The sequence below is a fragment of the Vombatus ursinus genome, unplaced genomic scaffold (assembly GCF_900497805.2).
Source record: "Vombatus ursinus unplaced genomic scaffold, bare-nosed wombat genome assembly UNPS02000582.1, whole genome shotgun sequence".
Classification (NCBI taxonomy): domain Eukaryota; kingdom Metazoa; phylum Chordata; class Mammalia; order Diprotodontia; family Vombatidae; genus Vombatus; species Vombatus ursinus.
The window spans coordinates 13,241,697-13,264,998 of NW_020940360.1; the positions used below are offsets into that span (position 1 = coordinate 13,241,697).

The 23,302-nt window shown below is 34.2% G+C and overlaps 1 protein-coding gene across 4 annotated transcripts in view; it reads left to right on the plus strand.

The window, feature by feature from the left end:
• Positions 1 to 22,757, plus strand: part of CASP8AP2 (caspase 8 associated protein 2) — a 42,982-nt gene extending 20,225 nt beyond the window's left edge. For 3 of the 4 annotated variants that reach the window (XM_027855979.1, XM_027855988.1, XM_027855962.1), the window contains 8 exons: positions 2,128 to 2,228; positions 3,071 to 3,145; positions 4,432 to 4,547; positions 12,825 to 14,992; positions 16,311 to 19,395; positions 20,211 to 20,310; positions 20,682 to 20,734; positions 21,995 to 22,757. In XM_027855979.1, the coding sequence (XP_027711780.1) occupies positions 2,128 to 2,228; positions 3,071 to 3,145; positions 4,432 to 4,547; positions 12,825 to 14,992; positions 16,311 to 19,395; positions 20,211 to 20,310; positions 20,682 to 20,734; positions 21,995 to 21,998 (5,702 nt within the window). In that variant the 3' untranslated portion in view covers positions 21,999 to 22,757. Of the gene's footprint in view, positions 1 to 2,127; positions 2,229 to 3,070; positions 3,146 to 4,431; positions 4,548 to 12,824; positions 14,993 to 16,310; positions 19,396 to 20,210; positions 20,311 to 20,681; positions 20,739 to 21,994 lie in introns of those variants that run through there. The other variant, XM_027855970.1, reaches the window with a different exon arrangement.
• The last annotated feature ends 545 nt before the right edge of the window (positions 22,758 to 23,302 follow it).

The following is a 23,302-nucleotide window of genomic DNA, read 5'->3' on the forward strand; positions in this document are numbered from 1 at the left end:
TCTGACTTTTTTTGTGCCTTTGTTTGCTCATGATCCCAGCCAATTACTTGAGTTGTAAACTCTTTGTTAAGGTAGGGGTCTGCTTCCATTGTGGAGAATGTACTGTTCCAAGCTTAGGGGGTTTTGTGCAGCTGTTTTCAGATTTACTTCTCGGGCCCTGTAAGTTTTCAGTTCTCCCAAGGTGCTATGATCAAAGGCGAGGTGTTTACTCCTTTCCTGGCCTGTGCTCTGGTCTGTGAGTGACCACAAGCACTCTTTCCTGCCTTGGAACTGTGAGGAGGATTGCCTCTCCACCGCCATCACAAACTCCACCATGCCAGTGCTCCTCCTTGCCCTAGGATCGCCACCTAGAACTGTCACCCAGATCCCAGCAAAGGCAAAGCAAGAGAATCCTGTGTCAGCACCAGCAAAAGATCCCTGCCACGTTCTGATTAGCCACTTGATTCCCCCTCAGTCTGTGGGCTGGAAGCTGTGGAAGCAGCCACCACCCTGGGGCTGCAGCCTGGACTGGGACTGGAACTGCGCTTCTCTCTCACTGCAGTCACAGACTTTTTTCTGACTCTTAATAGGCAGTGCACCAGTTGTATATTTTCTGTTGCTTGATAGATATCTCCCCAGGATGTCCTTGAAACTCCCCTTGAAACTGAACCTTTTATCTTTTTCCTTAAACCTGTTTCTTCTTGTTGATGTCACCACACCTCTGTTAGTCACCTCCTAGGCTTATTACTTCAATGATATCTTTGACTCTTCCCCTTTCCTCATTCAAGACGTCCAATCAGGTACCAACTCCTGTCAGATCTACTTCTGCAGTAACTCATATCTTCCCCTACAAGTAATTTTATTTTAAATTTAGTTACCATCAACAGCAACAAAAAAATTCACATAAACAAGCAAGATAAAAAGTGGTCGTACATAAATTAAAAATTATTTGACTTTCCTCTTTTCTACTTTGTTAAAATTATAAAATTATAAAGGTTATATCCTTCCTGTAGTCTCTTTTTCTCCAGTCAGTGTTTTCTAAATCATCCTTTGTATTGCTGCTTAAATAATCTTCCCCAATGCTCTGATATGATTGTAGAACTACTTAAAAAACTTCACTAATTCCTTTCCCTTCCAAATAAAGCATGCTCTTTTCAATCCTTTGCATCCAAGACCTTTACACAATTGGTCTCTGTCTTAGTTTTCCATTCTTATCTCATTTTACTCCATATTCCAGCCAGGTTATATCAATTTCTGTCCGAAATTTTTGTCCTTCCCTCTTTCCTGTATGTACTTCATGCTTGTGCTGTCTCACATGCCTCTGATGGACTTCATCTTTCTCTAAGTTCACAATTCAATTTAGGTACCACTTCTTCCAGGAAGCCTTCCCTCATTCTTTAACTGGACATGATTATTCTTTAATTTTTTTTTTTTTTTTTAGCACATAACATAGAGCAGTGGCCCATTGACATAGAGATATGTTTTTGTGTGTGTATCTGTGTGTGTGTGTGTGTGTGTTATACATACACATACATGTTGTTCATTTCAGTCATGTCCTATTCTTCATGACCCCATTTGGGATTTTCTTGGCAAAGATACTGGAGTGGTTTGCCATTTCTTTCTTTAGCTCATTTTACAGATGAGCAAACTGAGGCAAACAGGGTGAAGTGTCACAGAGCTAGTGTGGCCAGATTTTAATTCTGAAGATCAGTCTTCCTGATTTTAGGCCCAGCACTCTGCCACTGTGCCACCTAGCTGCGCATATGTGTGTATATGTGGATATACACATACATATGTATATACACTCACACACCTACACCCATTAAAGGTTCACAGTCCCCTAGTTAAGAACCCCTGGCCTCTGCTTTTCCTTTTGAACATATCACACTTTCCCTTGTATAATGGATATTTGTGTGTTCCTTCCCACTCCCAACTTCATTTGATTGATCTTTTATTGCCAATATTTATGACTGTAAATATATTTTCCCCTGTTTTGCAGACTTGACAAACTCATTTTATTATTCTGGAGGTTGGACTGAATACAACCTTTTAAGTTTCCTTCCCTCTCCTAAAATTCTGTGATTCTACAGTATTTGTTTCTAAGCACAATCGAATAGGTTAGTCAAACATTATTAATTTTTGTTTCAGATAATTCTTCCAAACTCTGCCCACCATCAAGGAATTGCTTAGATTTGTATGAGGAGATTTTGACGGAAGAAGGAACTGCAAAGGAAGCAACCTATAATGACGTATGCATTAACTGTTAGAAAGAGATAAAGCTATGATTTTTATAACCCCTGAAATACAGGATTATAGTATTTTAAACTGAACAAATATATGTGACTACATATTGTTTCAGATTGAATGTAATACAGATGAATTGATTCCTGATTTTCTATTCTTTCTAAGAAAGAATGTTGATGTTATGTATTTATTTTTGGTCTGAACTTATAATATCAATCCATGGATTTTCCTGGTGAGGAAACTCCCTCTCCCACTGCAGATCAGGCACTGTTCTGTAACTTAGAGACTTATAATTACCTGGGGCACTGAGAGGTTAAGTAACTTGCCGAGGATCATACAGTCAGAATGTTCAAAGGTGGAACTTGAATTCTGCTTGTTCTAATTCCAAGACTGGCCTCCTATTCACTCTGCCATTCTCTCTCTCTGTGATGTTGCTTTGTTTTTTTTTTTTACAAGCTAAATTTAAATAGTTATAACTCATTTGTCCTTAGTAGAGTAGACTGACTACAAGTATTCCAGAGTACAACCACTGATATTTTTACATTTTTTTTCCATGATTTGTCAAGTTAATAAACATACTGAAATGTGTATTGTATTCTGGGAAATGATTGCTGTGGGCTAAATTGACAGTTTCTATGCCTTGAATTTAGGTATGTAAGATAAACATGATGCAGTAAACATGAAACTATGTGTTCTGGGCCTTCTAATTCTAAATTAATAACCGTTTTAAATATTTCTTAATAAAAATATCCTTCATTATGCCATTCTTCATATTATTAATTTGTAAGAACATTTTAGAAAAAGCATTTTAAGGTAGTCATAGTTTGAATTATTTTGTGTTTTACAGTTGCAGCTTGAGTTTGGAAAATGTCAGAGGCAAATTAAAGAGCTACTGAAGAAGTATAAAGAAATACAGACACAGGTACACTATATTTAACGTGTTTATGATTTTAATTTTTCTGTATTTTATAAAAAAATTAAGTGCTAGATTTGTCTTTAGAAACAATTCAAACTGATAATTTTGATAGTTTTCAAAGGAGTTGTAAAAAACATTTATCAGACCATATCACTCACTTGCTCAATAAGTTTTTCAGTGGTTTCCTCTTGCCTCTAGAATAAAATGCAAACCTCTCTGGTTTTTAAAGCTCTTCACACTCTAACTCCAGCCTCCATTTCCAGACTTAATGCATGTTACTCCTTTTCATGCACCATATCTCAGCCTCATTGTTCTACCTGCTGTTCTCCATATGTGACCCTCCATCTTCTCTCTCTTTACCATACCTGGAATCCACCCTTCCTCACCACGACTTTCTAGGATCTTGAGCCTCCTTCAAAACTAAGCTCAAGTGAGGCCTAAAGGAAAGCTGTTGAATCTTCTCCCACCTTGCAGTTGCTAGAGTTTTCTTCCCAAAATTTCTTTATATATATTTTGTATTTAATTGTAATTTATTTATTACAATATATTTCATAATATATATTGTATATTATATGTTTCCTCCTCAGATGTATCTCCTCTCTTAATATAATTTGAGCTTCTTGAAAGCACAAACTGTAAAATAGTCTTTTTGTCTTTGTATTTTCAATGCTTGGTGCATAGGTAGGCATGTAATAAATCTTGTTGAATAAGTAATGTTTTATGCTATTCAGTTTGACTTCTTCGTTTGATACAATTTTAGCAGGTGTACTGAAACTTTACTTTGCTTAAATTCCCTACCAAGTGACACTTAAGGATGTAAAACTAATCCCTATGACACTGTCCAATTTTTTATGCTACTTATTCTTAACTAAAGTTGCCTTTTAAAATTATTTAAATTGTTAAGTATTTTGCCTGTTGTCTTCTGATGATTGGAAGATGATATTGAATATAAGGAGCCTTTCCTTTCTAGAAGTTAACATTTCCCCCAGTGTTGAAATATGAAAATTTAAATGTAGAATGAAATATTTGATATGAACTTTTGTATTATTATCAAATTATGTATGTACCTATTACATGCCAGGCAATATGCTAGATGTTACGGACTATAAGAACAAAGAATAAAATGATTCCTACTCTAAATAATACCTTGCAATAATCTTAACTCATGTAATTATTTAAAATAATCTAAAAGGTCTTTTTGTGTAATATATAACTCATTCTTCTAAAAAATGACGTTTAGTAAATGTTACTTTGAAGTCTTCTACAAATATTTTTATTAATATTTTATGTAGAATTTCAGCTTACAAAATGAGAACCAGTCTCTTAAGAAGAATATTTCAGCACTCATCAAAACTGCCAGGGTGGAAATAAATCGCAAGGATGAAGAAATTAATAGTCTCCACCAGAGGTAAAATTTAAATTAGGAGTCCAATTTTGTAAATTATTTAACTTTGGGTAGGTTATCTTTATCTGGTGAATATATTGTATATTTAAGTGGAAATGATTAAAATACATTAATTTTGTCAAATATTCATATTTCAGTTTTTTGTTTTTACTGTGGTAACTTATTTGCTCATAGCAAGCTTTCCAGTATTCTCCTAATTACATATTTTTTTACCAATGTAATTTGAGATTGATAAAATATCATTTGTTTTAGTTCATGAGATATTTCTGTCTTGGACTCTTATGTTATAGTCCTATGGTATACATAATTGCATTACGTAGCAAATTTGTGTAGCATTATGTATCGAATTTCCATTCTACAGCCTTTTATATTAAAGATTTAAGAGTGATTTGTAGTCTTAAGTGTTTTTGTTACATTGACATTTATAGGATTTTGGATCTTGGATTTGGAGCTTTACCATCGTAAGCTGATCCCCTCCCCCCCCGCCATGTTATTGGTTCAAACAAAAGAAACTTGCTAGTTATGGGAGATTTGTACCTTTTAAAAATCTCTGGTTTTTAAAGCTCTTCACAGTCTAGCTCCAGCCTCCATTTCCAGACTTAATGCATATTACTCCTTTTCATGCACCATATCTCAGCCTCATTGTTCTACCTGCTGTTCCCCATACATGACCCTCCACCTTCTCTCTCTTTACCATGCCTGGAATCCACCCCTCCTCACCACGACTTTTGGATGGTTTGTTGTAAGGCATTATATTCAGCAATGGAAGAAATAATATACTAGTAACTTAAATGTTTAAATTTTGAAATCATGATATTATTTGACTTAATTAAAGTTAAACTTCATTTTCATAAGAAAAGCATATTGTTTATGATGCTTTATCTGGTAACCCATGTAGGCAGTATGTAGAATATTCATGTCCTCATTTTTCCCCTTTATTAGCTTATATGTTTAATGAAGTGTCATAACTTACATCACATTACTGAAAAACTTACTCTCAGTTCTTCAGTTAGTATTTTTTGTAAAATTGGAAATTTTTAATTTAAGGTTTGAGACACGAGTCAGATACCACAAGATTTTGCACTTGTTAGACTTGAGAAGAGATTGTTCTGTTATAACTTTTCTGGATTTGACTTATATGAAGTATCATTTGAGTTAAGAAGAGAGCTTGGCATATAAGCAGCCCCAGGCATATTAAAAACTTTAGGCTAATGATAATGATGGTAGCTGAAGCTTCTCTCTACTATAAAACTATTGTTTAGAAAACAATTTTAATCCATTCTCGTTTGATTTTTCACAACCTTGGTGAAGTAGGTGGTACATGTTTTTATAATCTCCTTTTTACATATTAGAAAACAGAATCACAAAGAAGTAAAAAATGACATGCCAGGGACAGAAAAACAGTAAGTTGTAGAGTTAAAATTTGAACCTGAGTCTTTTCACCCCAAATCCGGAACATTTCTGTTTTAGCTCAGAAGCTCCTCTGTAAAAGCAAGTGTACTCTGTAGAGAAAAAAATGTTAATTAAGATCAGTGCTTCCTAATCTTTGAGTAGGAAGAGAAACTTGAAAAAAAAAATTAATTCTGAACTTAAAAATGGAAAAGGAGGATTTTTACACACAGTAGAACTCAAAAAAGAGAAATATAAAAAACTATAAACTGTATATAAAACTATAAGTCTTCATTTCATAAAATTGCCTTATTGTCTATGCTTCCTTCTGAACATTCTATTCTGTGCATTTAAAGAGTGTTTCAGTGGCCTTCTTTTGGAGTAGGGCATCACCATAGCTAACATTCTTTTTACCTCTAAAAAAATCACATAAAATAAATAAACATAGAATAAATTCATATGTCTTTCTGCACCTTAAGTCATCATAAGTACAGGAGACATGGTTGGTCATCACGCTGATCAGAGTTCTTAAGTCTTTCAAAGTTTTTTTCTTTGCTTTGTTGCTGTTCTTATATAATTGTTCTCCTGCTTCTGCCTACTTTTTTTTGTATGAGTTCATATTACCTAGGATTCTCTGAAATCATTTTTGTCATAATTTCAAAAGGTGAAATATTGCATTGCATTGCATTCATATAATACAATTTGTTCAACTATTCCCTAATTGATACATACCTCCTTAGATTCTAGTTATTTGCTTTTCTCTCACTCCATTTTAATTCCTTACCTCTCTATTATTATCTTCTTCCTTTTCAGGACCAGGATATTTGTTTTGTTTGTGACAATTTCTTCCCTGGTATTTTCCTCCCTCAGAACCCTGTTTCTCCTTTTCCCTGCTGGTTTCCATATTGAGTTTGAGGTACTTCTACACCAAACTCTGTGAGAGTGTGTCGATTCAACTTTCCTTTGTGTCAGATAAGAATGAGGTTCATCTGAAACCCACTTCTCCTACCTGTTCTTGCATGTTTGTATACTCTTCTTATGGACCTTAATGATTAGAAATAGAAAATTCTGTGCCCTCCTTTTTTATTCTAGTATATTCTATTCCTATTTCCTTTGCAAAACCTTCAGAATAAAATCAGTCTACTTCAAGGACCTCTGTTTTTCTTATTTAATTCATATAATACTCTTTAAATGCTAAAGTTTTGAAGGTATACTTACCTCTTTTCCGCCATTATAGGGTTTACAGTATATCATCATAAAGCCCCCTTTGGATTGTTCAAATAAATTTACCTTTCTGAGTTTCTCTGGACTTTTGTATTTGCAATTCAAAGTACCCAGAGCTAGAACTGGAATTAGAAATGGAATAAATAGCTTCGAAAAGAAAATGGTATATCTTATACTCAAGAGATGAAATCCCCCAAAACTAGATTCCAGACCAAACAGAAATCAGTGATTTCATGAGATAGCAAGAAATACTAAAATAAAATCAAAAGACTGAAAAAATAGAAGAAAATATAAAATATCTGATTGCAAAAACAAACTGGCTTTTTATCAGAAGTGCTTGAAAGTCCTCTATTCCATTAAAAGCCTATTTCCCCCTATAGGATTATTTTCTACTTTGCAGAGTAAGTTATTCTTGATACTAAGCCTATCACTTTTACCTTTTCTAGTACTATATTTAGGACTTCCACTTACTTATAGTTGAGGCTGTCAGTTCTTGTGTGATCCTGACTGGTTCTTTGGTACTTGAACTACTTCTTTCTGAATACCTGCAATACTTTTTGTTTGGTGTGGAAGCCTTGGATTTTGGCTGTGACATTACTGAGACTTTTCCTTTTGGGGAAGGTCTGGGCTGGTTCTGCCTTCTTTGGAGTATTGAGTGCTGTGTTATTTCAGGATATTGGGGACAGCTCACGCTGAGGACCTGCAAGCTAGTGACCCCAAAGTGGTCTAGTCCAGGGCAAATTCTGATTACTGCTTCCCTGGTGTGAGCTCTGCAAGTAACTGGCCTGGGTTTGGGTCTGTGCAAGATTAGATTGCTGCTGGACCCCATCCATATCAGCCAGCTGGGAAACTCTTTTTCTTCAAAGTGGCAGAATTGTAGGTTTCCCTTTGGACTGGGATTCCCTGCAGGCTGGGCTAGAAGCCCTTTTTAATCTTAGCTTTATTGGTTTTGTTAGTGCAAAGCATATTTTCTGTAATCAAAATTGTCCATTTTATGCTCTAATTTGTTTATTTTGTGACATATTATATCTAGGTCATCTATTAGTATATGATGTGAAGTGTTGGTCTGAAATTGATTTCTACCAGACTGTTTTTCAATTTTCCCAGAATTTTCATCAAATTAGTATTTGCTCCAGAAGCTGGAGTCTTTGGGTTTATTGAAAACTAGGCAATTATATTTATTTGCTTGTGTGTTTTGTGTAAAAATTGACTGGCTTGCCCATTTTTTAACCAGCATTGTTTGGATGATTACTTCTTTGTGGTATAGTTTGAGATTTAGTACATTTTTCATTATTTCCCTTACGAGTCTTGCCCTTTTATTCAGATGAATTTTATTTTTTTTCTAGCTCCATCAAATTTGCTAGTTTGATTTTGGATCTTTGCTAGTTTGATTGGTATGGCACTAAATAGCTAAATTAATTTTGGTAGTATTGTTATTTTCATTATTTGCTTATAGTACTTCATATCCAGAAAGACTGACTCCTTTTGCCTCCTGTTCCTATGGCATTTGCAGGTATTATAGGTATCACCCCTCCCCTAATGCCATTCAAACATAAATTCAGGTATCTCATCTTTGTGTTGTTTGCCTTACATTATAGTTTTGTACGTGCCCAGTGCAAGATCCAGTGAAATAAATTCATCCGTTGCTCTGGTAGCAGTCTTAACTATACTTGCTCATTAGTTCTTTGGTTATCTACTAGTTGCCTCAGCCTGTTCCCTGGATTCCTGTGGCCTACTAAGGGTTGCCCCCCCTTCTGTTGATGTTAACACTTTAAGGGCCTTTTTTGTCTTTAACTGTTTATAAAATAAAATGCTTATAATAAATGAGGATAGATATTCCTAAAGATATCACTGAAACTAGCAAATCATTTGTAAATACTATGAAAGCCCATCCTTAGAAAAGACCCTGCTGCTGTCAAAAGCCCCATCATGTCTTTCATGGCTCTTTGCTCCTCTTATTACTTGCTTTAATAGAAAGGCACAGTGGCACAGATAGTCTAAAGCAGTGAATAACTTAATTGTGATTTCTGTTTGGTTTGGTAATCCTCTTCTCAGCACTATCACCTAGAGAGCAATAGCACTTTCATGCCTAGACAGTAGTAGCCATTTCCTTACTGGTCACTGTGTCTCAGGTTTCTCTGCTCCCCCATTTAGCTTATCTAACACTGCCAGATTAACAGATTGAATTTTTTTTTTTTAAGTTTTATTTTAAACTTAACCATTAACTAAATTTAACAAATAATTAAATGAGCTTTCAAAATAAGGACTACAAAAATCACAACATATTATACCATAACATTTGAATAGAGTAGAAATTGAGTTATAAATGAATCCAAAAACTTTTATGTTCTTTTGAGAACATCTCTATTGCTTCTATTATCTTTCTCCAAGCCTATCTTTGGCTTTCTTTTCTTTTTTGTTATAGGTATTATGTATACTATAGTGGTTCTACTGATTTCACTTTGTTACTTTATTTTCATCTTCATCTTTTTATGATGAAAGATTATGTTACATTAATATGTCAAGGACATTTCCAGTTATTAGACAGATTATTTCTAACTTTTTGCTACTACAAATGAAGTAGTTGTGGATGTTTGTATAGATAGTTCCTCCTTTTCCATTTCATGATATCTTTTGGGTAAAGATTGAACAACGGAATCTTTGGGTCCTGCCAAGGAACAACTTAATTCCCTCAAAAAAAGCACCATTTTGTTGCTGGTTTTTTTTTTTAAATCATGTAATTTCTGTAATTTTCACACTACCTCAAATTCAATCTTCCCTTAACAACAAAGAAAAACAGGTAAAAACAAAATACCACTAAGGTGTCTGACAGTATGTCGAACATCCTGCCCTCATTGACCGCTGCCTTCCTACCAAGAAGAGGGGGGCATATTTCATTATGTTTTCCAAGACCATTATTAGTTTTTAATTTATTCAAGAGCTAGGCGTTCTGACTCATGATGAAAATGCTTCCCACATCTAGAGAAAGAACTATGGAGTCTGAATGTATATCAGAGCATACGATTTTCTCTTTTTTTTTGTTTTTGTTGTTTTTGTTTTTTCTTTCTCATGGTTTTTTAATTCTCTTGGTTTTTTCATTTTGTTCTGATTCTTTTACAACATGACTAATGTGGAAATATGTTTAAGATGGTTTTACATGTATAGCCTAGATCAGATTGCATGCCATCTTGGGGAGGGGGGGAGGGTAAGGAGGGGAAAAATTTAGAACTCAAAATTTTATAAAAGTGAATATTAAAAACGAAAAATAAATTAAAAACAAAGTTCCAAGAGAAAAATAATATTAAGAGAAGAGGTAAGCTTTCTCTTAGTGATCTTTTTACCGTTTATGATATTGTGGTTGTGTGTACTCTCCTGTCATCAGTTCATCTAAGTGAAATCTTCATATTTATCATTTATTACTATGACTTATATTCCATTGTACTCATTATGTCACAATTTATTTGATCATTCCCTGTTTGGCTGTTATATTTTTTTTTCTTTTTAGACCATACTGAAATTTTATTTTTAAGACCATGGTGTATTTTCTTGAGTATCTTTTATTTTATTCCTGTGTTTGAGGTCTTTGTAGGTTGGAGTTTTAAATACAGAGTTAAAAGAAATGTATAAATATTGTTTTTTTCAGGAAACATTTTGGCATTTATATTCTTGTTTAAAAATAAATATGAAAATTTATTGGGTTTTGGGTTTTTTTGCAGAGAACTGACAATTTTTTGAGACGTTAATGTAATGTGCTCAGTGTTGTAGACTATAAATACAAAACAACTCGGTATAGTGTCCTTATTTTGTGTAATTGGCTTCATCTTTTTTCTTCTGTTATCTTTGAGAAGATAGGCTTTGGATTAGTGTTTCCATTGTTCTTTTCTACTGCCCTTCAACATTTCTTGGGCTTATTACTCATTCCTTTCAGTTTCAATAATGGATGTTCTTTAAATTCTTTGCTTGAACCTTTGATCCTGTTCCCTCTGGACTCCTCTAAAATACTGGTTTAGCAGTCTTCCCCTCTGTATCCAGAATTTCCAGTCTTTCTACTATCACCTCTCTTCTTTCTTCTTGCCATTTGAATAAACTCTATATTAAACTGTCTTTCAAGGCTGTCAGCTATCTGGTACCTTCTTACTTTACTGTACTTAGGTTATGCTATCATCCATAAGTGTTGAGTTCAAGCTAAATTGAAATAATCACCATTCCTCCTACATATAGTGTTTTTCTGCCTTACAACATTATAGCTTTCCATATGTGGTTCCCTACTTTTGGAAACCCCTTATAATCCTACTTATATTTACACATTTGGCTCAAATTTTACTTTTTCGAGGAACCCTTCTCTGATTTTCCCCCAATCAGTAATGATATTTTCTGTTTTTTCCTTATTTTCACCCCTTTTTAAATGTTTTAAGGGGCAGTGTCACATAATGAATCCTGGCCTCAGATCCAGGAAGGCTGAGACTGAAGTCCCTCCTCTGATATATACTGATTGTATGAGGTTAGTCAAGTTGCTTAACCTGTTAGTGTTCTGAGCAAGTTGCAGAGGTGATAAGCTGTATTGATAGGGAGTTTCTTCATCTCAGTTCTCCATATCAATGAAACCACAGTTTCAGCCCCCAGTTTAAATGTCCTGTTGATACTCTTTTTTTCTCCATTACTATTATTTCCCAGTAATCTACTTCTTGCTTCCCACTCACCCCCAAACCTTCACCCCCAACTCCAATAGAATTTCCTCTTGTAACAAATGACACACTGGCCATGTCTGAAAATACATGCTTTATTCTTTACCTATACCACCTCTCTCCAAACATCTGGAAAATGTATTTCATTGTCAGGTCCTCTGCAGTTAATTGGTCACTGCGGTAGTCAGAAGTCTTTCAGTGTTCTCATTTACATTATTGTGATTGTCTCATAAATAGCTCCTGTTGGGGTACTTAGGCTCTATATCTGTTATTACAGTGTAATGATCTTTTCTTTTTCTGACCTCACATAGCACTCATACTATTATTGTATTCTGTTTGGTTGTATAATTCCTATTTACTGCATGTATTTATATGTGTGATATTCACCTTGCTGCATTATGAGCTCCCTCACGGTAGGGACCATATCGTAATTACATCTTGGTTCCTCGTATTGTTTTTTAAACATAGTAGGTACTTTTACTGCATGGTTTTTGAATGAATGTCACTAATGACCATCAAAGTTCCACTAAATCTGTTCTTTTACTTGGAGCTGGAAGTAGGGGTGCATAGGTGCAAGAAAAGAACATAATTCATGCTACAGAAGAAGTAAAACTAAGGTTTTTATGTGCAAGATAGGAGGGTAGAAGAGTTTATAAACATAGTATTTCTAGAGAGTAAGAAGAGAACTTATAGGGTGGCTGTTGGGGAAAGATTGAGACTAATAATGTTTGCAGAAGTTGGAAGGAAGGAAAGTTAAGGGGAAAGACAGAGCTGCATGATTTGAAAACTGGTACATACAGTTAAATATTGTAATTTATTGTTCTCTTAACCAAAGAAATTCAGTGCCAATTCAGTGACCAGAAAGTTAGTCCTAAGAGTCCAAAATCTGTTGTTTAGTTATAGCTAGTAATTTGTATGAAATATAATGTTGCTATATATACAAGTAATTTTTCTCTTCTAATCATCTCTATTTTCTAAACAGACTTTCAGAATTTCCACATTTTCGAAATAATCACTCGAGAGTCAACCCTCCAGGATCAGCAAATTCAAGATCCTCAGATGCAGCCAGAGCAAAAGATCTCAAGTTCAGATCTCCGCGGTTAGATGATAGTCCCAAGGCTGATCATCGAGTGAAAAATGACTCTTCCAAAGATGTACATCATAGCACTTTATTACCAAACCAGGAAAAAGAAGTTAAACCACACTGTGAAAAAAGAAGCACTTCACATTTACCTACATCTGCTGAAAAACGTTACAATGGTGGCATTTGGTCAAATCAGCATAATCAGGTCATGGAAGATAGTTCAGATGATGATGGTAGAAGAGGAAGAAAAGAAGTAAAAAATTGTGAACAATATAACAGAGGAGCTGATAGAATAAGAAAAGGCTTATTTCACAGTAGCAGTGGAAATGGAGAAAAGAGAAACATAGATGTTGATCGAAGGCCACAAGGTCCTCGTGATAAATGTAGTAAAATTGAGCCAAAGCCAGAAAATAAGAATTCAAAGTTGAAAAGCAGCCCAGATTCAGATTATAGAAGTGACTGGATTAACTCTTCCTGGGAAAAAGAGGCACCTAAGGGAAGGTCACATACTCGAGTAGATTCTCAGAGTGATGAAAGACCAGAAAGGCTAAGTGAAAGGTCACAGAACTCAAATAGAAAAGAACCTAGGTCATATGACAAAGATGATAGAAAAGTTGATCCAAAATCCAAATTGATAGTAAAGGATCATGAACAGTGGAGAAGATTTGAAAGAGTACCCCCTCCCCATTCATGGAATGAAACAGCAAGAAATTTTCATAAATCAGTTAAACCCCATATAGAAGATAGAAGAGGAAGGGAAACAGAATTTAAAAGAGATAGAAATATAAATGATCATGGATTTCAAGACAAAAGATCTCCACCTTCTATTTCAAGCAGTAGGACACACAAATACTTTGACTTCAAGGAAGATGATACTAAATACCATACGTATTCAAAAACAGAAAGGCACAGAACTGAAGATAAAAGGAAAAGAGAGAAAGAAAGCCATGAAAACAGACATGCCCGATGTGAAAGAAAAATACCCATAGAACATTTACAAAAGACTGAAAAAGAAATTAAGAAAACTGTTGTTGATTCAAAGAGAAGGAATGAACAAAATGACAAAAATGAAGTTTCAAAGGTTGAAGAAATGTCTGAAGGAAAAGATAGGAAAGAACTTAAGAAAGTTGAAAATGGCCAGAAAGAAACAAAAAGTAACTTGAAGTTAAGTTTTATGGAAAAATTAAATTTAACTCTTTCTCCTGCTAAAAAGCAATTTCTGAGCGAGGAAGATAAGGTTAAAATAAATTATACCCCTAAATCCAGTGACACACATGCTTCTGAAACTTCATTGCAGGCAAAACCAGTAAAACTATCAATGTCTGTGAATACTGATCGTAAAGAGGAAACCAAGTCGTGTTTACTAGAACAAAATGATGTTATACTGGCAGCCTTCAAATCCAAAGTCAGCATTTCTGAAAACAAAGTAAAGAATGCAAATGATTCTTTAGTAAAATCTTGTGACTTGCCTGTTTCTGGTAAAGAATCACTGCTTCAGCCACAAATGGAAGTGCTAGAAACAATGAATGATAATGCAGCTCCCGTTTTAATGGATGTACTACATGTAGCTGTTCCTTCCAGTGTTGGCTTGGAATTGGAGAATGTAAGCAATGATGAATTAGACTCCTCTGTTGTTCCTGAAAATAATAGTGTTAAGTCAAACCCTTCAGTGGAGGTGACTGATACTGGTGAGAACAGTCTAAAGCTTCCACCTGGAAAACATCCCATTGTTTCAACATTCTCATCAAAGAATGGTGACTCTAAGTCTGAGCCACCTGTTGAAGCTATACCTCTTGTTGAGAATAATGCTTGTAATGTGGAATTGTGTTTACCCAAGCAAAACTTAGAACCTTATCTTCAAATGAATATGGACAACAGAATAGAAGTTGGAGAAACAAACTCAGAGTACCATGATGATGAAAATTCTGTTATGAGCATTGATCTAAATCATATGAGACCTATTCCAAACGTCATCAGTCCTCTGAATAGTCCAATTCGTCCTGCAGCTAAAATTCTAAGGATGGAAAGCCCAGGCAGAGTTCCAGTGTTAAAAAACAACCATAAGGGTAATTGTTTATTTTGTTTTACTCTATTTTAAAAATATAAACTGTATGAACATATTTATTGAATTGGTACTTTACAGCGTGGTCTAGTAGCAAGAGAGCCAACCTCAGAGTCATGAAGACCTGAGTTAAAGTGCTGCCTCTGAAACATACTGTCTATGTGACTCTGGGCAAGTCACTTGACCCCTCTGGTCCTTAGTTTCCTCAGCCATAAAGTGAAGGAATTGGGTTAGAAAGCTTTTAAGGTCTCTTCCTGCTCTAAATCTATAATCCTTTTATCCTAGTTGTGTGTTCCCTGTCACATAGCTTGTGTGAAAGATGATAGGATTTGAATTAATTTCTTCTGGTCACCATTACTGCCTCCATTTACTTCTCTTCATTTACTTCATCTGAATCTAAACAAAATAGACACTCCTGCTTTTCTCGTCTTCACCACTTCCCTGCCCTCATCACCCTTTCTTCCACCGTTTTGCTGTTTGTGTGATACTTAAGTGTGTTAATTTACAAAATTTTTCTTGACACCGTAACCAGGAGTGGGAACTTTATGTCTCTTTTTCTTTAAGGTACTGTTTAGGAAAAACAGGCAACACGTACAATAAGAGCGCATGATAATGAGGATGTGGCAGTAGTGGAGTTGAGTAGGCATAGAGTATAAGTGGAAGTGTCACCAAGAGATTAAAGGCAAAATATGCCAGAGATAAATCAAGTTGTGGATGATGGGCCTACACATAATAAAGAGTAACTACATATTTAAACTATAGAATTGCTTAATTAAATATTTGGGTTTTTTTCCTGAGCAATTAATCATTTTATTAATCATGCTAGCATATAATTAATAAAAGGGGTAAGTAATTCTAGAATGCCAAAGAGCCCTCATGAAACCCACTTAACACTTATATGTCCTGGGAAGACTTGGTGTTCCTGGGGGTAGCAATCAACTCTGATTGGTTGACAATTTTTTAAAATAAATAGTTTATTTATTTATTTTTACTTTTCAACATTCACTTCCATAAGATTTTGAGTTTTAAATTTTCTCCCCCTCTCTTACCCCTCCCCTCCCCAAGATGGCATGCAATCTGATACAGGTTCTACGTAGACATTCTAGATATTTGTTAATGCATTGATGTGCAAAGCAATTTGTATTAGCACCTGTACCTAGTGAATAGCATATTTTTATGCTCCTAAAGACCAATGATATGTACTAAATAGGTAAATCCTGATTTTAAAAAATATTGGGAAATGACTAAATATTTTAAAATTTTTTTTAAACTACATTTAGGTTACTGATATTAAAATGTTTCTTAAACTTTTCTTTTTATAGATTTGGTTCCAGCAAGCATGGTTAGCCCTCCCTCTAAGAATTTATCAAATGAACTCAACAAAGAAAATCAAAAGCCAGTTTGCAAACCTGATAAATGTTCAGAAACAAACTCCCATACAGATTTGTCTTCAGATGAACTTGAAGAAGGAGAAATTGTAAGTGATAGTGAAAGATCTAAACCACAAAGAAATTTTGAAAATAATAAAAATGCCAAACCAAGAACTTCTGCTGAAGCACAGAACATAAATAATAGTCCCCAAATCAGAAAAAATAGCACTACACATTTGGATGAAGGCACTGGAAATAAAGTTTCTGTTAAAGTCCATCAAATCAAGAACAAGAAGGATAAACTATCAAATGATTCTACTAAGTTTTCAAAGACAGAAAATAAAGGAAAAACAGTGAGTACTTCTTGCCTGGAAAAGATAGTTCAGATTATTGTTGAGCCCTCTTCTGTTCACGAGGTTATGCAAATGCTAAAAGTTATAAGAAAACATGTTAGGAAAAATTATATGAAGTTCAAGATAAAATTTTCACTACAACAGTTTCAACGGATTATTGAATCTGCAATTTTGAATTTTACATCACTGATCAAATACTTGAATTTGTCTAAAATATCTAAGTCAGTGGATACTTTACAACAAAGTCTCTGTGATGTTATAGAATCTAAACTTAGGCAGGTTAAAAAGAATGGCATAGTTAATCGTTTATTTGAACAGCAGTTGCCAGATATGAAAAAGAAATTGTGGAAGTTTGTAGAAGAACAACTGGATTATTTGTTTTCGAAACTGAAGACGATTTTGATAAAATTCTGTGATTCCATAAGTTTGGGAAGTGACAGTGATGAAGGAAAACTTGATGTGACAAATAAAGATAAGTCAAAATACTCAATTAGTCAGAGAGAGAATGTGAATCATTCTAATATAGGATCTTTGAAAGTCAAATCTCAAAAGACAGAGCAATCAGTTGACTACAGATCAACACTGGAACATCAGAAACGTGAAAAAACACATTACCAAGATCAAAAAATCCCCAGACTCAATGCAGTGAAACAGAGTACTGAAAATTTATATACCTCTACAGACAGTACAAAGAACTCTCCATCCAAAGTGTCATCTATAGAACAAAATGAATTTCAGAGTACTCTAATTTCCACAAAAACTACTGAAAACACAATAGAAGGTAAAGAGACAGCCAAAAACTTGAATAAGAAAGTAGAACATAGTTTTGAAATTCTTACAGAGCAACAGGCATCTAGTCTGACTTTTAATCTAGTAAGTGATGCCCAGATGGGTGAAATATTTAAAAGTTTGCTGCAAGGTTCTGATCTTTTGGATCAGAGTGTTAACTGTATTGAAAAGTGTCAGTGGGAATTGAAGACACCAGAAAAACATCCTTTAGAGAGTCAGAAGAGTGAACTTATCCCAGGTTGTCATATAGAAGAAGTTTCAGGAGTGTCTTCTCCAAGTCTTAAAACAATTGTTGATCTTAATTGGTCTTCCTCATCATTTGAGAAGACTCCATCTCTTTCATCCAGACTTCAGTTGCCAGTTCATCCTGATGTGCTGGATGAAAGTTGTATGTTTGAGGTTTCTACTTGTGTAGCTTTGAGTAAAGAGAATGCGTGCAATTCAGAAAAGAGTAAGACCTGCATTTCTTCAATTCTTCTTGAAGATTTAGCAGTCTCTCTAACAGTACCATCACCTCTGAAGTCAGATGGTCATCTTAGTTTTTTAAAGCCCGAAACTTCATCGAGTTCAACTCCTGAAGAAGTTATTAGTGCCCATTTTAGTGAAGATGCACTACTTGAAGAAGAAGATGCCACTGAACAAGATATTCATTTAGCCTTGGAGTCTGATAATTCAAGCAGCAGATCAAGCTGTTCATCATCATGGACAAGCAGGCCTGTTGCTCCTGGCTTTCAGTATCATCCTAACCTACCAATGCAAGCTGTCATAATGGAGAAATCCAATGACCATTTCATTGTTAAAATTCGGCATGCAGTACCACCTTCCTTGTCAGGTCTTGACCAAAATAAAACAAGTGAACAGTCTGCAGTATCTTTACATGAAGTGGAGAAGGAAACCAATGGAACTGTAGAAAAAAGTATCTCTTGTCAGAACTGTACAATTCAATCTGTGGAAGAATTAGAAAATTCTAAGAGAAATGAAAATATTGATAATTTGACTAATGACGATCAGAATTCTATTGTACAAACACAAGTTCCTGATATATATGAGTTATTTAAAGACCCATCAGATAAAGCAGATCACAAAAGCGAAGTTATAGGTGAATGTTTTGAATTGAATCAAATGTGGGAATCAAAGGCTCCTGAAAACATCAAAGAGTTGCCTACAATTGTGGAAGTTCCACAACATGTAGAGTGTAGTCTTGACAGCTCATACGTAGACTTAACAAAGCCTTCTTCCATTGAGATTGAAAATCTAGGGAAACTTGCAGCAGACTCCATTTTAAATATTGATCAGTTGGAATGTCCAGCAAACAGATTGGATCAAGATACAGTTACACGTGAGCCTTTACAGCATGTTGCAAAAGATATATTCATTGATTTGACAGAAGAGACTTCAAATGATAGTAAAGTAAGTGAGAGTGAGTCTGCTTTGCCTGTGACAAGTTTAGATGAAGATAATAGTAAAAAAGAAAAGGAACATCTTACAAATGAACATTTGGAATGTATTGTTGAGGGCACATATATTGATTTGACCGTAGATCCTCCCAGTGAGAGTATATTAAGTAAGGATAATATTAGATTAGAATCTGCATTGAATAGTGATCATTTAGAATGCAATGGAGTTTCAACAAACATGCAGAAAAAGCGAAAAAGCCATTCTGATATAAATTATTCCACTAAAAAACAAAGAATCGAAACTGAATTATCCATTGGAGAAAAGAAAAGTACTGAAAGTTCTGAAGACAGTGATGCAGCTCACCAAAAGATATCTAATAAGAAAAAAGCAATTCCAGAGAATAAAGATGCCTCATCATCAACGTTTCCGTCTCCTACAAGTCTTTCAGCAAAGAATGTTATTAAAAAAAAGGGAGAAGTTGTGATTTCATGGACAAGGTAAGGTGTTCTATGTGATATTTTAATATATGTATATTTTTAAAATATTATTTTCAGAGATTGGGAATTCTTAGCTGTACAATTAATGTATTTGGGAACGGAGAACCATGCCATTATACTTTCCTCTCCACACAGTTGAAGAGTAGATTTCCAAAGGAGTCAGCATTATGCCTAAAGTAGGCAGAGTAGTGGCTTTATACCAGTGACTAATTCATTCCTTTAGTGTGGAATGGCTTATTTTCAGGTCATTAATTTTAGGGGGTAAAACTGTTAGAATTTATCACTGACAATTATTCTTTGAATGTAAGTGCCTATATTTCAGCTGTAGCTAATGGTGCACCTCCAAGTACTATTCATTTGTAAGCTCTCATATATTTGTTTTGAATTATGACATTAAAAAAGAGGTTTTTTTTTTACAACATAATAATATGAACTAACATTTATCTAGTACTTAAGGTTTATAGAGTGCTTTGTATATATTGTCTCTTTGATTCTCACAACAATCCCCTAAGGTAGATGCTATAATTATCTTCATTTTACAGATGAAGAAAGTGAAGATGAGAGATTAAGTTACTTTTGCAGGGTCATACATCTAGTTAAATCACTACTGTCAGAGCATAAGTTCCTATGTACAGTACTAAGTCTTCTCATTCAGTTTTCTATTATTTGGAGAAATTAGAACACCTATAGGATGCTAACTTACATTCTAGAATCTAGTTATGACTAAATGTACAGACATTTTTAATTCATTGTATTGGTAGTATTCCTCTGATCTGATGTATATAAGCAAAATAATATTTGTTTTTTTCCCTCAGAGATGATGACAGGGAAATTCTGTTGGAGTGTCAGAAAAGAGGACCATCAGCAAAAACTTTTACTTTCCTAGCTACCAAGTTGAGTAAAAGCCCAAATCAGGTATCTTAAACTTTGTTCTTACTGTATCTCATTAATTTTGTGACCATAAATGCACAAATTCACATTTATTAATTACAAGATTTATATGTACCCATCAGTTGACCTTACTATTAATAACTCTTATACCACCTTATATTGATAATAGCACTTTATGTTTTCACAAAATACTGTCACATATATTATCTCATCTGATCCTCACAAATACTCTGGAAATCAGTGGAGCAAGTAATTTCATTTTGCACATGAGGAAATTCATGCCCTTACAGTAAATGTCAAACTTAGAGACAAAATCATGGCATCTTATGAAATTTTAATAAATTTGCAGTTGTTACTGAAATCTTGGGTATTAAAATGCTTTTTTAATTTTTCAGGTTTCAGAAAGATTCCAGCAATTAATGAAGCTCTTTGAAAAGCTGAAATGCAGGTAGTTAATGCTTCTTGACAGTCTTTAGACTAAGTTCTTCAGCAGTTTCTCTGTTCAGAATGACTGGCTTGCTTCATAAATTCCCAAAAGTAGTTTACAGACTACTTCCAAAAGTAGTTTAGAACAGAGGTGTCAATACACAGCCTACAACATTCCCAAGTAGGGTCTGAACCACTTTGAAATGTAATTGGGAAATACTTAATAAGATAAATAAAAATAAAATAAAACATAGATAATGTAGCATTTAAAACTAAATCTGTATACAGACTGCAAAGATCCTTATGTATGGATTAGTGGCTTCTGTTTCTATTTGAATTTGACACCCCTGGTTCAGAAAATAAAATTGAATTTGTGAAAGGTTAAACAGAATAACTAACAGTTTAGAAATGTGTTTGTTATAAAGTTGAGTATATATCCTTTAATACTGATTTTGGAGAGATTTCTAAGGAACTGTTAAAAGTCTGTTAGGATTTTTATTTGACACAAAATTGTCAAGATTTTTGCAAAGATTTATTCTGATTTATTGAGAAGTAACATGCAGTAGTGGACAAAGAGAGAGCCAGGAAGACATGGTTTCAAGTCCTGCCTCTCTTCTACGCTAGCTATATGACTCTGGTCAACTGACTTAAATTCACAACGCCCCAGGAAATTCTCTAAGATTTTAAGTAGCAGAAGAGATGGAGATCTGCAGAAGAGATGGAGATCTGCATTAGGACAATGAGTTTTCTCTCTGAGGATCTCCCCACCCTAATAAAAATCACAGGTCTGCAGCAAAAGTTATTTTGAAAATCTCTCTTGACTTTTGAGTTTTCATTATTAGTTAGACGTTACCTGAAAGTACATATTACATTCAGTTGTAAATATAATAAATGTTTGTTAAACTATTTTAATTTTAGAATTGATACTCATATGGAAAATTATAATTATGATATTACAATTTAAACTGATTTCATATTTTAGACTTAAATTTGGCTACAGTTGGACTATTATGTTACTTTGTTCTTATTGCATTATTACAAGTTTAGACTGGCTTATATTATTTTATCAAATATTGTTAATGTCGTTATAGTCTCTTGGTGACAATAGAGTAAAAAAAAATGTGAATTATAAAGTTGGCCTTTTTGTTCAACTCCTAAATTTAATGCCATTATCTAAATTATCTATTATCCATTATCTGTCTATTCAAAAGATCCGCCCTGTAAGAAATTTGAGTATCAGAAAGATAGGATAATAATATTTAGCCTCTTGCTTGCTTTACAGATAATTTGCTGAATTCCTTGGAGTCATAATTGACACTTTGTACTACATGGAAGTTCAAAATCCTCGTACTTTAAATAAATCTACTGAAACAAGTCTGTGGACTTTTAAAAAAAAAAAGTAGGCTTTAATCCATCTGTGGCATTTCTGTATTTTTTTTCATTCATTGACCGACTCAGTTCAATTTTTTAGTTATTTCAGTGACAGACCTGATATAAGTCAGGCTGTTATTTTTTTTTCATGGTTCTAGATGAATAATTGACATGTTTTTGTGGCATAGTTATTTTCTAACATGTTAAAATGCCCATATCTGTATAAAAATATAAGCAACATCACTTTGATTGTATAAAAAATTTGCCTTTGATTTTTCAAAATAACAACACACCTGAAATTCCAGCCCACCACCCCCAGTTTCATGGGGTTTGGATTTTTAACTCCAAATGTATTTATAGTTTTATATCAGTTTTTCATGCTTCTGCTTATGTCTCGTCTTACTTTGGTAAATTGTAAAAACTCTTTAAAATGTTTCTGTAAATATGTATAAATCTGTGTATGGATGTATAAAAACCCTTGTTTTGTGAGTGTGTATGCGTGCATGTGTGTGTGCGTGCACGCTCGTGTGTGTGGGTGTACATATAGATATATATATATATATAATACATTTAAGGCTTTGCCTAGCCAAAGATTTTTAACTGTACAAATTTTTTTGTATAATTTAAGTTTGATTACTGTAACAGTAATGTGACAAATAAACCTTGGAAAGTTATTTGAGTTTTTATTACTTATTTCTTTAGAATGTGCTTAATTATATATACTTTTCTCTATGAATTTTGATAGCTTTTGCACAAAATGATTTTATGACAAAATATTCCATTGTATTTTTGTGCCACAATTTTTATCCATTCCCAATAGGAGGATACTTCATTAGTTTCCAATTTTGGGTTACCAAAAAAGAGCTTCTATAAATATTTTTGTACATATAGATTGTTTTCCTCTTTGATTTTTTTTTTTTGCTTTTTTGGTGAGGCAGTCTGGGTTAAGTGACTTGCCTAGGGTCACACAGCTAGTATGTATCATGTATCTGAGGCTGGATTTTGAACTCAGGTCTTCCTGATTCCAGGGCCAGTGTTCTATCCACTGCACTACCTAGCTGCCTCTCCTCTTTGATTTCTTTGGAGCATAGACCTTTTAGTGCTCTGTCTGGGTGGGAGGGTATACACAGTATGGTAACTTTCTGGGCATAGTTCCAAATTATTTTCCAGAATAATGGCACCAATTCATAACTATACCAATAATATGCTAATACTGCCC